A 13,760-nucleotide genomic window follows, 5' to 3' on the forward strand; every position below is an offset into this window, starting at 1 on the left:
AGGAAGGAAATCCTGTCATGTGCTATTACATGAATGAACCTCAAGGACATTATGTGAAGAGACATAAGCCAGTCACAAACAGACAAATACTGTATGACTCCACTTACATAGGGTACCTAAGTACTCAAATTCATAGAAATAAGAATGAAAATGATAGTTACCTGGGATGAAAGGAAGAAGAAAAAGTGAAGTGTTTAATAGGTCTAGAGTTTCAATTTTACAAAATGAAAAAGTTCTGGAAATCTGTTGCACAATAATGTGAATATACTTAATATTACTGAACTGTACACTTTAAAAAGTTAAAATGGTATATTTTATGTTATATGTTTTCACCACAATAAAAAAAGCACCAAGTGAACTAAATCTCCAATATAACATTGCTACAAAAAAAAGGTATTTTGCTGCAATCTTCACCCTAATCATAGAATGAAGAACAGAAAGCACCCTATAAAAATGTTTTAATCTATAGTCCTTCCATGCACTGAGAAAAGAGTTTGCACATTTTGAGAAGAGAAAACCAAGACTGAAAAAATATGGAGAAACAAATACTCAAAAGTAAATTCACGTAAATTTCCCATTCCTTCAAGGTATCAGTTATCAAGAGAGTGTGAACCTTAAACCTCTTCATGAGACTTCTGGGTTACAATTCATTAACATTTAAAAGCACAGATGAGGTCCAAGGTCACAGTGGTCTAAGCATCAAGTTTTTTTGCATTGTCAGAGTAAAATGCTGGGAGGGAAGGCAAGGCCAGAGGCAAAAGTAGTTAGATGATTTTGTAGGGTTGGAGAGGAGGCTGAAAGAGAACAAGGTGGGTAGGTGGGATATCGGTAAAAATGAGGACAGAATCAGAGAGCAACAGAGAAACAAAATGAAATTACATATCAGAATGTAACTGTAGGACAGTCCATTGTAGACAGTGTCCACAACACTAGAGAGACAGCTATAAATAGGATTATTGGTTTTGACTTGATAAGCACAGGATAGAGGATTCTCATTAGACATGTATCGGGGCTGAAAAATACCACAGGGAATAGATGACATTTGTCAGGTAAATTTGTAGTTGCAAATAAGTTTGTAATGTTGCAACTAGCAATCGATCAAATTCTGATAATGCTGTAAGTTTCCTTGTATTGGGTTTCTAAAGATAGTGCAAATAAGCCCTGGGCAGATTTACATAACAGGAGGACTTGTTTTTAAGGATCAGCAACAGTGTCTTTCTTTTTCCTTCTTTCTTTTCCATGCTTTCCTTCTTCCTTCTTTCCTTCTTCCCTTCTTCCCCTTCTTCCCTTCTTCCCTTCTTCCCTTCTTCCCTTCTTCCCTTCCTTCCTTCCTTCACTTCCTTCCTTCCTTCCTTCCTTCCTTCCTTCCTTCCTTCTTCCTTCCTTCAGCCTTCCCTCCCTCCCCTCCCTCCCCTCCCTCCCTTTTTTTGGCTGAAATGTGGCCAAATACTTCCAATGTGATTTGCCCCATTCTTGATTCTTATAGACTGTCTCCTTATATCACATTCTTTGAAACCCAACCCACCTGCACTCAAGTCCTCTTCTTTATAATTAAGTGCCCTCTGAACATTACTTAGTTTGGAAAGACTGGATAATTTTTTGTATTAAGCAGATTATAAATTTGAAGAAAAAAAAAAGACTCAAAGAAAGCCAATGATTTTATTTTTACAAATTTTAAGGAAAGGTATCTTGGCGGAGATAGTATAAACTAATGGTTATAAGTGAGGACTCTGGAGTCCAACAAAATGGGTCCAGTTCACCTCTGCCACTTTCTACTTATATAAGCATGACCAAGTCATTCAACTTCTCTAAACTTCATTTTCGTCCTCTAGAAAAAGGATAGAATGACAATACTATCACCTCACAGGACTAAATAGTATATCATAAAGTTCTCAAAAAATGGCAACTGCCATTATTAATACCCAAGTGTGAACGTCAGACTGTGAAGGCCAGCTATCACATAGGTTATTTATCTTTCATTCAAATGGCACTTGTGGGGTACCTAGTCACAGGTACTTTATGCAGAAGGCACGGATTATTCATGCATTTAATTTCAGGAGCCAAGATGACTGGAGAAGTAACTGATGAAGACCTACAAAGGAAGGAAACGGTGTTTTTTTTTTCTTTAAATTTTCTTCTTCTTTTTTATTTTCTCAGTCATTCTTTCTTCTAGGGTTAGCCATCATTCCAAGAAGGACTCATTTAGAGAATTATTCATCTCAGATAATATTCATTATGCAACCAGCTCTGCTGGCACTGTACTTCCAGAATGGAAGAGAATTTGATGCCCAACACCTCCTGATCCTGTATTATGTGCTACTATGTATGCTGATGCTGAATGAGATAAGATAGAAGAGGTTCCGTGGGAGAAAAAGGAAAATAGTTTGAGAGAGCAGGAGGGCTTCTCTTTACCTGGCTTAAGAACAGAAAAAATTTGTAAGACAGAGAAAGTCTCCAAGTTAATTATGGCTTTCCTGATGAAGTTGAGGCAAATAGCAGAGCAGAGACATTTCTGTTTCTTTTTTCCTGATCATATACCTGGAAGTAACCCCAGTGCAGACTCACGCTTCCTCCAGCATTCCACCAGACTGTCAAACACCAGCACTCTCCGTTAATCACTCTTGGTGTCTTTCGAATTGCCCCATCCACAGAACAACAGATATTGAGAACATGGCGAAAATTTTAAGTCTCAATTTAGAGTTCTAGAATTCTTAGTTTATTAATTCCTTCTGACACAGCCCAGATGTCCCCAGAGTAATTAGTAACAGAACAGGGTTAATGTAGCTGCCTCATGGTGATCTACATTCATTATGACTGATTACTCACTTACAAAAATTAAGCAAGCCTAATTGAGTTTAAACCCCCCATAAAAACGCTAGACTCGCAGCCCATACACTGCTGCACCTGTTTTGTCTTCATATTTAAGAGGCTATGAGGTACAATATGGTAAGGACTGAGTAGCTTTTATGTATTTTTATCCATTTGATCCAAGCTATACGAAGGCGAGGTTTATAGATAATATGCAAAGTCCATTCTCCTTAGGAAAGGACAAAGGAAGCCAGAGAGGTTAAGCTAATTTAGATATTTTTAGTCCCTCAAATTTCAAGAGTCCTGTGGTTACCAGGCTACCCAAGGTCAGGGCTCAGAGCTGAAGCTATGAATGAATGGAGGGTGCCTTCATTAATTAAATAACTAGATAAATTAGAGGTGTTGTTGGCTAAGAAATTCTGTCAATTATTCCTTTAAAATGTCTTTCCATTGTTCTGTTCTCTCTCTTACCTCTGCAATCAGCCAGATGCTTGTTAGCTCATATTTCAACAACTGGAGTAGCCTCTTAAATGGTCTCAAAGTGTTCAATTTAAATCAACTGGTGATTTTGGAGAACGAAGCATACAGCTAGCCTCAGTGGCTTCTCTGTTAGGCCTTCAATCTTCTCTTCTTTCTGTTCATTCTACACAGTGACCCAGGAAAACCTTCTAAAGGCTAGTTTTCATTGTATCACTTGCCTGCTCAAAAACCTCTAAAGGCTTTCCATTGCCGCAGGAATACAATCTAAATCCTCGTATGCCTTATCCAGTGACTATCCCTCTCAATACAGCCGGAGATGGACCCTCCCGGTTTAGGCACCTCGTCACTGACTCGGACATTGCCACCTCTGAGTCTTTGTCTAGGGTCTTCTTTCCTGAAATGTTCTTCCTTCATTCTCTATAGATGCCTTTCATGCTTTAAGGGTCAGCTCAAGCCTCCACCTTCTCTAATAACCTTTATCAGACTGCACTGAATTACAAGTATCACTCTTGACGGTAATCGGTAATCCTTTGCCACTCTATTTTTTACATAAATAGTTGACTCTTGAATGACACAGGTTTGAACTATGTGTGTTGCTTATATGCAGAATACCCGTACTGTTTTCGATCTGCAGTTGGGAATCTGAGGATGCAGAGGGCTATAAGCATTGTTCTACATCATTTTACATAGGAGACTTGAGTGAGAATCCCTGGATTTTGTTATCCATGTCAGTCCTGAAACCAAACTCCACAAATATTGAGGAACAACTTAGGTTTTTAGGGAGTTAAAAGTGGATTTTTGATTGTGCAAGGGGTATTGGCGCCCCTAATCTCTGTGTTGTTCAAGGGCCCACTGTAAACGTGAGTTAGCAATTCTAATTCTAGAAGTCAATTAGGGAAAGCTCAAAGATGCTTATAAAGATAAATGTATGCTGCTGAGGATGTTTGCCATTGTTATGTTTACAATAGAAAGGATGAAAAGCCCGTAAGAGGTCAGGTAAATCCTAATCTACACCAAGCAGCTTACAAAATCATGCTGTGGAATATTCACTAACATGAGAATCAGTTCACAGGATATTGATGAGTGCACAAAACAGATGATAAAAGACCATGCATAGCAGTATTTTCGATGGATGGATGGATGGATGGATGGATAGATAGATGGATAGATAGATGGATGGACATTGGTGCTCTCTTAGAGGGAGGCTTATGAAGGCATATTCTCCGTTGTGGTTTTCTATGCATTTAAATTTGGGGGCACTGAAGTAAAGTGTTATTAATGTGTTGAATGGTTCATTTAGATAAAAATTTGCTCCTCTGAACTACAAACATCTGACTTGGATGGACACACACATTGACAGAGTACTTTGACACAACCCTATGTTTAAACTGGACTCTAATAAAGCTTGGCACCATGTGGGGGGCATCCTGCTATCCCGGAACAGCATTCATTGAACTAGGAGTTGGAAAACACAGGGTCTGATCATGGCTCTATTGCAGAATCCCTTGCAACCCTGGAAAAGTCACTTAGTTTTCTTGAACCTCAGTTTTTCTACTATAAAATAAGTGAATATTCTTCCTAACCTCTATTCCCATTCCAACTTATAAAAATGTACAGCGATCAATAGAAACTATAAAAATACCAAAGACACTGTAGAAAGGTAATCAGTATCAGGTAAGATTACTATCAAGGTTGGAGAAACGACCCTCTGAAATCTTTAATGTCTGATACACCACAACCTTAAATCACAAATTCATGTACTAATATGCAGGGAAGTGCAATTTTATGGATGCCCAGTTTAATAGCTGGGTACATTTGTTAAGTAAAGCTTTAAAAATAAAAATATAAAAGTCATTTATGACAACGTTTTTAAGTTTATTCTCCTTTTAAAAGCATTTCCCAAAATACTTTGAAGATTATTGTCATTGCTTTTTTTTTTATTTTTAAGAGGACAGCACAGACACGAATTTTAATAGAAGAAAATGCTGGGCTTCAGATCAAAAATTTAAAGCTTTGACAAACTGATTATGAAAGGAACCACTCTTTATCTTTGCAAAGATTTTGACATTACATCTAATTCACTCAGATGGGTAAATAATCTTGAAGTAGTACTTAAACACCAACGTATCACATTTACAGATACATGCAACTGAAGGCTCTTGGCTTATGATTGGTGGGTGTATATAGAATGCTGCTGGACACAAACACACAAACCCAGGCCGTGACTGCATGTACCAAGACACACACGGAAACACCCACGTGTCCCATGGAGCAACCTTGCCAAAGTGGTACATCAGGCTTCAGGTAAAAAGAAAAAACAGAAAAGAGACTATCCCTTGAAGGGAAGGGAGTACTGTACGCCCCCAGAGACTTCTTGACTCACCTGTTAAGTGGTTGGCAATCCTGGCAGTGGGTTTGGGAGGCAGGGCAGGGGGTTGCTTGAGAAGGGACAGCTGCTTCACTGGGGTCTCCTCATGGTCTCCAGAGAAAGCAGCAGGTTTTTTGGGGGGCAGTAGCAGGACTGGTTTGGCTGAAGGATCTTGGGACAGGAGGACTCCAGACTCACTGGCAGAGGGACTCTCTTCAGACACTGAGGGGACAACCACATGACACACAGGAGACATTACACAAATGCAGTGCAGGTGTGGCTGACGGGAGCACACAGGACAGGGATGTGGGTTAGCAACACAGCAGAGCACCAACTGTTCCAGGTTGTCATGTATGTGTGGAGAGTCAAAGAGAAGACATCAGAAATCAAATAAAGCAGGGATTGGGGGAGGCACAGCGAGGAGGCAGAGGCAGAAGAAGGAGAGGTGGAAGGAGTGAGAGGGAGAAAAAGGAAGAGGACATTTTCTCAAAACTATCCAAATCTTCACCACTTCAATCTTGGCCTTTATAAGACAAATTCTATTGGGTGCTCTAAAATGTGACTCATGGGACCACAGCAATAATCAACAGATGGCAGGTGTAGTGGATCAGGGACAAAGAGCCCTCTCTGACCCAAACCAGCACCAAACACCAGCACTTTCTTTTGGGCCTGTTTGTCCTTGGCTGAGGAGGAAGAGAAGGCAGATTCTTGTCTTTGCCTGCTGGGTCTTCTGTATCTCTGCTCCCAGGGACACCAGGTGATGAAGACAGCCTAGAGGCTGATACCAGGAGGGCTAGCCGCCCCATACTCCTGGGGCAGCTGCTCCTCAGGCTCTAGAGCCATTTGAGCAAGGCAGCATCATCCGGTGGGGGCTCTGCAGTTTCAAGGGCACCTTCCTGCCCCTGCAGCTCTTATCAACCTTGACAAGGTGGAGGACGTTCCAAGTCAACACCTTTTTGTCTCCTCCCTCCTCTCTCCTCTCACTCGCCAGAATTATGATTTTCTTGTTTCAGTTCATCCCATTTCTCTTTGCTCTGCATTGGGCCTGACTGTTCCTTTCCCTCATGGGAGACCCCAACTGGCTCCAGTGAAGAGCTGCCCTGGATGGCAGCACAGACCTCCCCGCCATACGGGCCATCTGGCCGATGGCAGACTGACACTGTGACTTCACTGGGATGACAGATCTCAATATACCAATCAAATCCATTTGATTCAATGTCACAAGGAAGGTTGGATAAAAAACACAATTCACTACATTAGTTGGAAAAATCTCTGCAGTTTGGGGAGTGGAGGGGTGTAACTCAGTTGCATCTCCTTCCTCCCATCGCTGCTACAATAAGAATCTCTAGAAATGACTCCTCCCACCCTCTTCTTCTTCTCTGATCTGGGTAGCAGTATTCCCTACAGTATCCTGATTAAAGCTCTGCAAATAATCCTCACGAGTGCTAAATTCTCCCCCTGTCTCCAGGGACACTTATTATCAGTGTAGGACATACTGATGGAGCAATGACTCACCCAGACCCAAAGTGAAGTCTGGGAATTGACTATGTGAAACATCACCTCATTCTCCCCGCTGAGCTCTGCTGATGAAGACTTTACATCTGGTGTGGAGAAAGGATGTGGCCTTTCTATCCAGACCAGACATTCCCAGAGGTCCCTTTCCCCAGGTTTGTCTCCTGGCAACAAGGTCCAGCCCTTCACGCTATGAGAGGGTCCCATCTTCAGGCTAATAAGGATCATTTTGCAAACCTCCTGCAGGGACGACTATTGGCCACTCAGAGGGCTTTGGACCAAAGAGGGAGTGATAGTCAGATGGCATCAAAATCATCTGTTGGTGAGATACAAGTTAACTAGCAAATTGTATACAATTTAATAGCCAATGAACACATTAATTATCTACAGTAAATTGAAACAATTTGCTAAATTGATAGAACCATTAACTGGTATACTGGCTCTCGGATTAAAGGGCATGCTGGGGCCTTATGAACAGGTGATTAGATAGGTACCATATAAAAGCATAGGATTCTTTTGCTTGATCTTAATAGAAATGAGTGTTAGAAAACAGAACAATGACATTTTAAATTATCAATGTTACAAAAACAGGGCACATCTTCTTTTAAAGAGATTAAAGTCATAAAAATGTTTTTAAAAATTATAGAACAATAACTGTAAATATCTTCCATGTTTTTATACTCATTATGTACCAGTTGGTCCATATCATCCCCATTTCTAGAAGATTCTTATGCTCAGGCTTACATTAGAACCCCAAGTCTAGTCAGGGCAAATATCCCTAACACCACATGCTTGCTGGGCACCTGTGCTACAACTCTGTCAAGGGCATTACCTGTCCCATCCATGATGTCTGAAGGTTGGAGCACCTCGTATGAGCAGGGATCCCTGGGCATCGGGACTGGCTCCATTTCGGACAGGGCAGGCAGAGACAGCTGGCTGGCGCTCAGGGACTGTCCATTTTCCAGGGAGTCATCTTCATTTGATATGGAGAGCTCCCCATCTGTCAGAGGGAGAAGGAGAGTGCAGAGTTAGACAATGCCCGCCTCCCAGGGAAGGGTGACATTTATAGCCTGCTGAGTTAAGATGTTTTTGAAAAAGCTTTACCAAGATCAGTACGTAAAGTCTACGCTTGTTCTTTTGCTTTTAAAACATTTATTTTTAGAGGTATAACATCTAACCACCAGGACAACAGTTTCCCATGACCTTTAGCAATTATCTGTTTTCTCTTCATCTCTCTAACCGTAATCTGTCTTTATTTTTCTTTTAATGAAAATGAACTAAAATTAATTTTTCTTCATCATTTTTGAAAAGTTGGGAAAACTGAGCAGGACTCAGAGATTGGAAAACCAAGATGAGAAATTCCTACTTTGAGTAAAGTGTGCCGTATCACTTAACGAGCGCCAGGACAACGGTATTGCAAGGTCACGGGAAAAAAAATTCATCTTGTCTTCTCTTTACCTCTGCCCAAATCCCAGCTGAAGGGCTGCAGCAGCCCCAGGAGGCTGAGAAGAGCTCAGCAGCGATCACTCCACCACGTGGGTGGCAGATTCTGGTCTTGCTTAAAGCTCAGCAAAGCAAGGGGCAGCTAGTTAACACCACGATGGAAGATCAAAGGCTCCCGCACAGTGGCCATTTGTCAAATCAAAATCCCCCAGTGTGATTTCATCTTAGCCCAGGGGAGTCCTACATAAGTAGACATTAAGGTCAAATTAATTTTTAAAGAGGACTGAAAGCTGTTCCAGTCAAATGAGTAAATATCTAGATGAAAGACTAGGTGACGCTTAGTCAGAAATACAGAAACCGGCAAAGCAATTATCTGCCTTAAAACTGGAAGAAAGATGATTTACTTGGAAAAAAATGGCTCCAAGATTAATCTTGGATAAATAATCCTTTCTTTTTGCTATGCTCCTCTCAGGATTTTAATATTATACGTAATGATATATGGTGACAAATAATCCTCCGCCAGACCCCTTCCCCCCAGTTAGAACTGGCTCGATGAAACGTATGTTCAACAAAGTAAGCTACAAATGAACAGGTTTAGGTAGCATATGGTTCAAGGACATATGATATATGACCTGCGCCTTCTATAAACATAGAAAAAATATAATGAATACCAAAAAATCATCTGAAGCAGATAATATAAAGCACAGACACTTGAAGATTGCGTATTTTCTCTCTTTCTTTTTTTCATTTGGCCTTTTTGTATGCCCCAAATGGTAGCAGTACTTATTATAATTGTGATTAGCAGCAGGATCACTACTCCTCATTAGTAAGAGAACAAGAGCAGTGAGGACTGTGAGGCCAGTGCCATGGAGAGTACACAACTGAACGGCGAGTCTTCAGCATGGGAAAGGCTGCGGTGTGAGTGTCACTGCATCACCACCCCATAATGCATGGTCCCCATTCCCCTTAACACGCTTGAATATAGCATGTTCAAACTGATGCTGCGGGAAGTAGCTCTGCTTAAAGTTCCCAGTCAGCTGCCATTCAGTTTAATAAATCTCTAGGAAACCACCTTGATTTCTGATGTTCCAAGTGTAATAAAAGTCCTGGATAAAGTAACCAGAAGAGGAGTTTCAGTGGTATTGCCAAGCTCTGCTTCTTTGGGGGTAAAAATGCAATGGAATGATTGCTATACATTTAAACAGTTAGAAGTACCATGGAAGCAACATTGGGAAAAAGATACAACTGCAGATGGATTACTTTAGATTCTTTTTGTGAACCTTAGTTTCACCAAGGCAGCCGGCTTAGTGCCAGAGGCTTCGCTAGTGACAGAGTACAGCAGTATTACTCACTCCTGTTGGGACTATAAACTTTCAAAAAATGTAGCTCCTTATGAATTAAAAGTACCTTCGCTAAGTTACAAAGGCCCAGACCACTTTGAAGAGGAAACAATTTTGGGAATTCCACTGTCATAATTTCTAAATACATGTTTCCATTGAAAAAATAAAAATAGGAGAAAAAAAGAAATAAGACACTGATCAAATTGCCATTCTAACAGATAGTTCCTTTTTCTGCACATATCTTTCATGTTTGTAATCTTACTATGTATCAAATTTTGTCTTTTTTTTTACTATTATAGTATTGTAATTTGTAAAATTATTATCTTGGTGATTATATTGAGTAAATATACTAATGTTTATGTAGCTATCTCTCTATGGTTAGTCAAAAAGAAATTTCAAATGTTTTATGTTATGATGAAAAAAGAAAGTTCTGCTGGCCACCTTCTTGTGGAAAATCTTTTCTGCAGTTAGAGTTCTCCTCTTTAGAAGAGATGCCAATAAATCAAGTTTGTATCTATTAATAATTTAATGTCTAGTGACACATATCTGGATCTTGCGAAATTGTTTTTCTAAAGAACTTTTCTATTTACACAGCAGCTATGTACAGATCACACAGATTTCTTAGCTATTGGTCACTTCTCCATCATTAACATGGATAACCATGTTTTATCTATCTATCTACATACATGTGTGCATGTATATATGTACATATATACATATCTATATATGTACCTATATGTACATATCTAGTAGAATAATTAAAACCATTCAGTGGGTACAACAAATTCATTACTAACGTAATTTATGACAAAGATTGACAGTGACAAAAGTTAAACCATTTGATTTGGATTCATATACATGGGGATAGAGTGATACTGTCTTTGTTAAGTAACTGTTATTTAAAAATTTTTATGACATTTTCAAACATACACAAAAGTAGAAAAATTAATGTAAGGAACCCCATATACTCAACATCAAGCCAAGAAAATAGCTGGGAATTCCTAATGTTTGGTAATTCCAAGTGTGATTAACTCAAAGACTATTGAGGGTCTCCATGTCATTAAGCTATTTACCAGAACCGTGTATCAGCACCTTTACCAGCATTATTTTAAAAGCATTATCAGAAAAACATTGTTTTTTTCCAGGAAGAATTTAACCTTCCTGATTAAGATGAGCCTTATGGATTATTTGTACCTGCATTTAGATCATCACCACCTCTTGTTATTATGGATGAGGAAGAGTTCATTGAGTACTAGAAATTATTTTGCTTTACATGATCTCCAAAATTATCTGTAACAATGGTTTTCAAAATGGCATACAATGACCTCCAACTATACGACATGCTCTACTAGAATTAGTAAATTGTGAATAGGTGGAAGGGAGAAGGCAGGAGAAGAGAATGGATGGGTTGAAGCAGTGGTTCTCAAACTACAGTGAGCATTGCAATTCCCAGGGTGGGGTGGGGGGAAGTAGTTAAAACACAGATTCCTGGGCCCCACCCCAAGGGTTTCTGATCCAGTAGATTTCTAACATATTGAAGCTGCTTTTGCTGATCAGCGTTCCTCAGTTTGAGAATCACTAGGTTAGGGAGTCAAGAGAACCTGGAATGGCAACAGTGCCTTCTCATGATGACCCATAGGGCAGGAAATGCTGTTTATCTGGCTAACATGGAAGAGAGATGGTTGGTTTAAACCTCAGAGAGGACAAAAAAAAGCACTATCTAACCATGGATCATGAACAAAACTTGTTACAAAAGACAGTGGGACTGGAGAGAGCAGTAAGGTAGAGTGGAAGTAAAATGTGAGTCAGATGCAGACATATCTAACAAGGTAAGATCAGGTTACAGAAGTGGGAGAGAAGAGAATGCAGAAGTAGATCTAAGATATAGTAATGGCCATGGACATCGTGCCAGCCTTATTCTTCTTGTGAGGCACAAGAAATGAAGACTTTGGTAGAGTCTAGTTAACGCCAAATTACGGAGAATGAAATGAAAGATAAGAGTGAATTAATTCACTCAATTGATAAACACCTGTTGAGAGGCTGTAATTAATATCATGTATCATACACAAGAAACTGCCAACCGTCACGATAAACTTGTGAGGAAGGCAGACATTTTCCATTAACTACTGATCAGTTTGCCGCCTCCAAAGCCCTGTCCACCACACCCTGCTCTGCCTCTTCTCCCACAGCCAGGCAGGCATTGTGCCAGATGTCAAGGAGAAAACAGGCATGCCGTGGGGCAAGATGTGATAAAGAAATGCAGAAAAGCAGACACAGAGAGGAATTACTGTGAGCTGTTTGATTGTGAGAGTTCGGAAAAAGAAGCCATAGTGAGAAGTTAAACCCTGAGAAGTGGATGAGGAACAATAAGGAGTGAAGGAAGATAGAAGGCATGTACTCAGAATAGATGGAGACCACATCATACTAGGGGAGGATCTTGTCTTGCATAGAATTTTAAAGATATTCTAAAAGTGTAATTTAGGTAAAAGTTGTGTTCCACAGGATTGGTCTAAATGATACATTAAATTTTTTGTTTGTTTTGGTTTGTTTAGAAGTTGCATCTACCTATAACCAGGTGTCACTTTGTGACTATATTCCAAGTGATTTTTAAAGACTATGGTTTTGTTATTGTTTATTTTGCTTTAGGAATACTCTCTAGTTTTAGGATGATCGACATCAATTTCTGATCAATTAAATTTTGGTTAACTGAGTTTGTTTCTTTGTTTGTTTTTCTATAGATGAATATCACCATGGAGAATGGGCAACTAAAATTCTTTCAGGTTCTCGTAGATACCTATGTAATAATAGTTTCTACTTTTAAAAAATTGTATGAAAGACAGATGTTTTGTTCTAAGTAGGCTTCATGATACTTTGAAGGTTTAGATAAAAAGTATTAATTTTAATTCTGAAAAAGAAAAACTCTATAATATAAACTTAAGCTCACCGCTGAATCTGGTTTTCTAGAGTATGTCTTATGGTTTATACAGAAACCTATGTTTAAAAATGTATTTGTAGTTGGACAAGAACTCATTATTTAATAAATAATAGTTGAATACGAGTAAAAACTATTTCTTTATATCTATACATTGAACCATTACTGCAATAAACTACACAGATAAAACAACTAAAAAGAAAACTTCAAAACTAGACTAAATAGTATAAAAAATGTACTGAACACTCACACATGCACATATACATGTTTACTTATTCAGGCAGTGTAAGAGGGAAGCAAGGTGGATAGTTTTGACATAGAAACTCTTTAATTTGCAAAATAAAATGCCATACACCAAATATAAAAGGAACCCAGCATAACGGGGAAATATGAGCTAAACATAGCTAATCAAAAATAACTATTCCAAGTATGAAGAGTATTTGTACAAATAAATAAAGATCAAGTCCCAGGTGCCACTTGTCAAATGCATGGCCTTGCTAGGAATGAAAGAAATGCAAATGAAATGATCATGTGTGTGATGCAGATACATAAAAATGTGTTTGAAATAATGTCAAGTACAAACACAGGAATGGAGAACAATATGTACATGTTGATTATAAAAACCTCAAAATGAAGTGTGAATGTAGGTTGGCAAAGATCTGACATAATTTGGCAAGATATAAGTAGGGTTTAATAATTATTAAATTTTTTGTAAAAGTGCTTGTAATTATAAAAAACAAAATCGACATGCTGCGTTGTTAAATTGAATTAAAAAAAAAAGTTTTGTTAGGGGAAAACCCTTTCCTCATTCTTCTGGTTTCTTGAGGAGGCATTTTCCTAAACTCTCCTTATTTTTGCTTAGCTCCTTACCCCTCTC

At 39.1% G+C, this 13,760-nt stretch overlaps 1 protein-coding gene across 8 annotated transcripts in view; it reads right to left on the bottom strand.

Moving 5' to 3' along the window:
* Positions 1-13,760, bottom strand: part of LOC120598872 (phosphatase and actin regulator 1) — a 288,350-nt gene that overhangs the window by 77,601 nt on the left and 196,989 nt on the right. For 5 of the 8 annotated variants that reach the window (XM_039857948.1, XM_039857949.1, XM_039857950.1 and 2 more), the window contains exons 4-5: positions 8,001-8,168; positions 5,672-5,878 (exon numbers count right to left, since the gene is read on the bottom strand). In XM_039857948.1, coding sequence (XP_039713882.1) covers positions 5,672-5,878; positions 8,001-8,168 — 375 coding nt within the window. The remainder of the gene's footprint in view (positions 1-5,671; positions 5,879-8,000; positions 8,169-13,760) is intronic. The other 3 variants (XM_039857954.1, XM_039857953.1, XM_039857947.1) reach the window with 1 other exon arrangement.

This window comes from Pteropus medius, unplaced genomic scaffold (assembly GCF_902729225.1).
Source record: "Pteropus medius unplaced genomic scaffold, Ma_sr-lr_union100, whole genome shotgun sequence".
Taxonomy (NCBI): Eukaryota; Metazoa; Chordata; class Mammalia; order Chiroptera; family Pteropodidae; genus Pteropus; species Pteropus medius.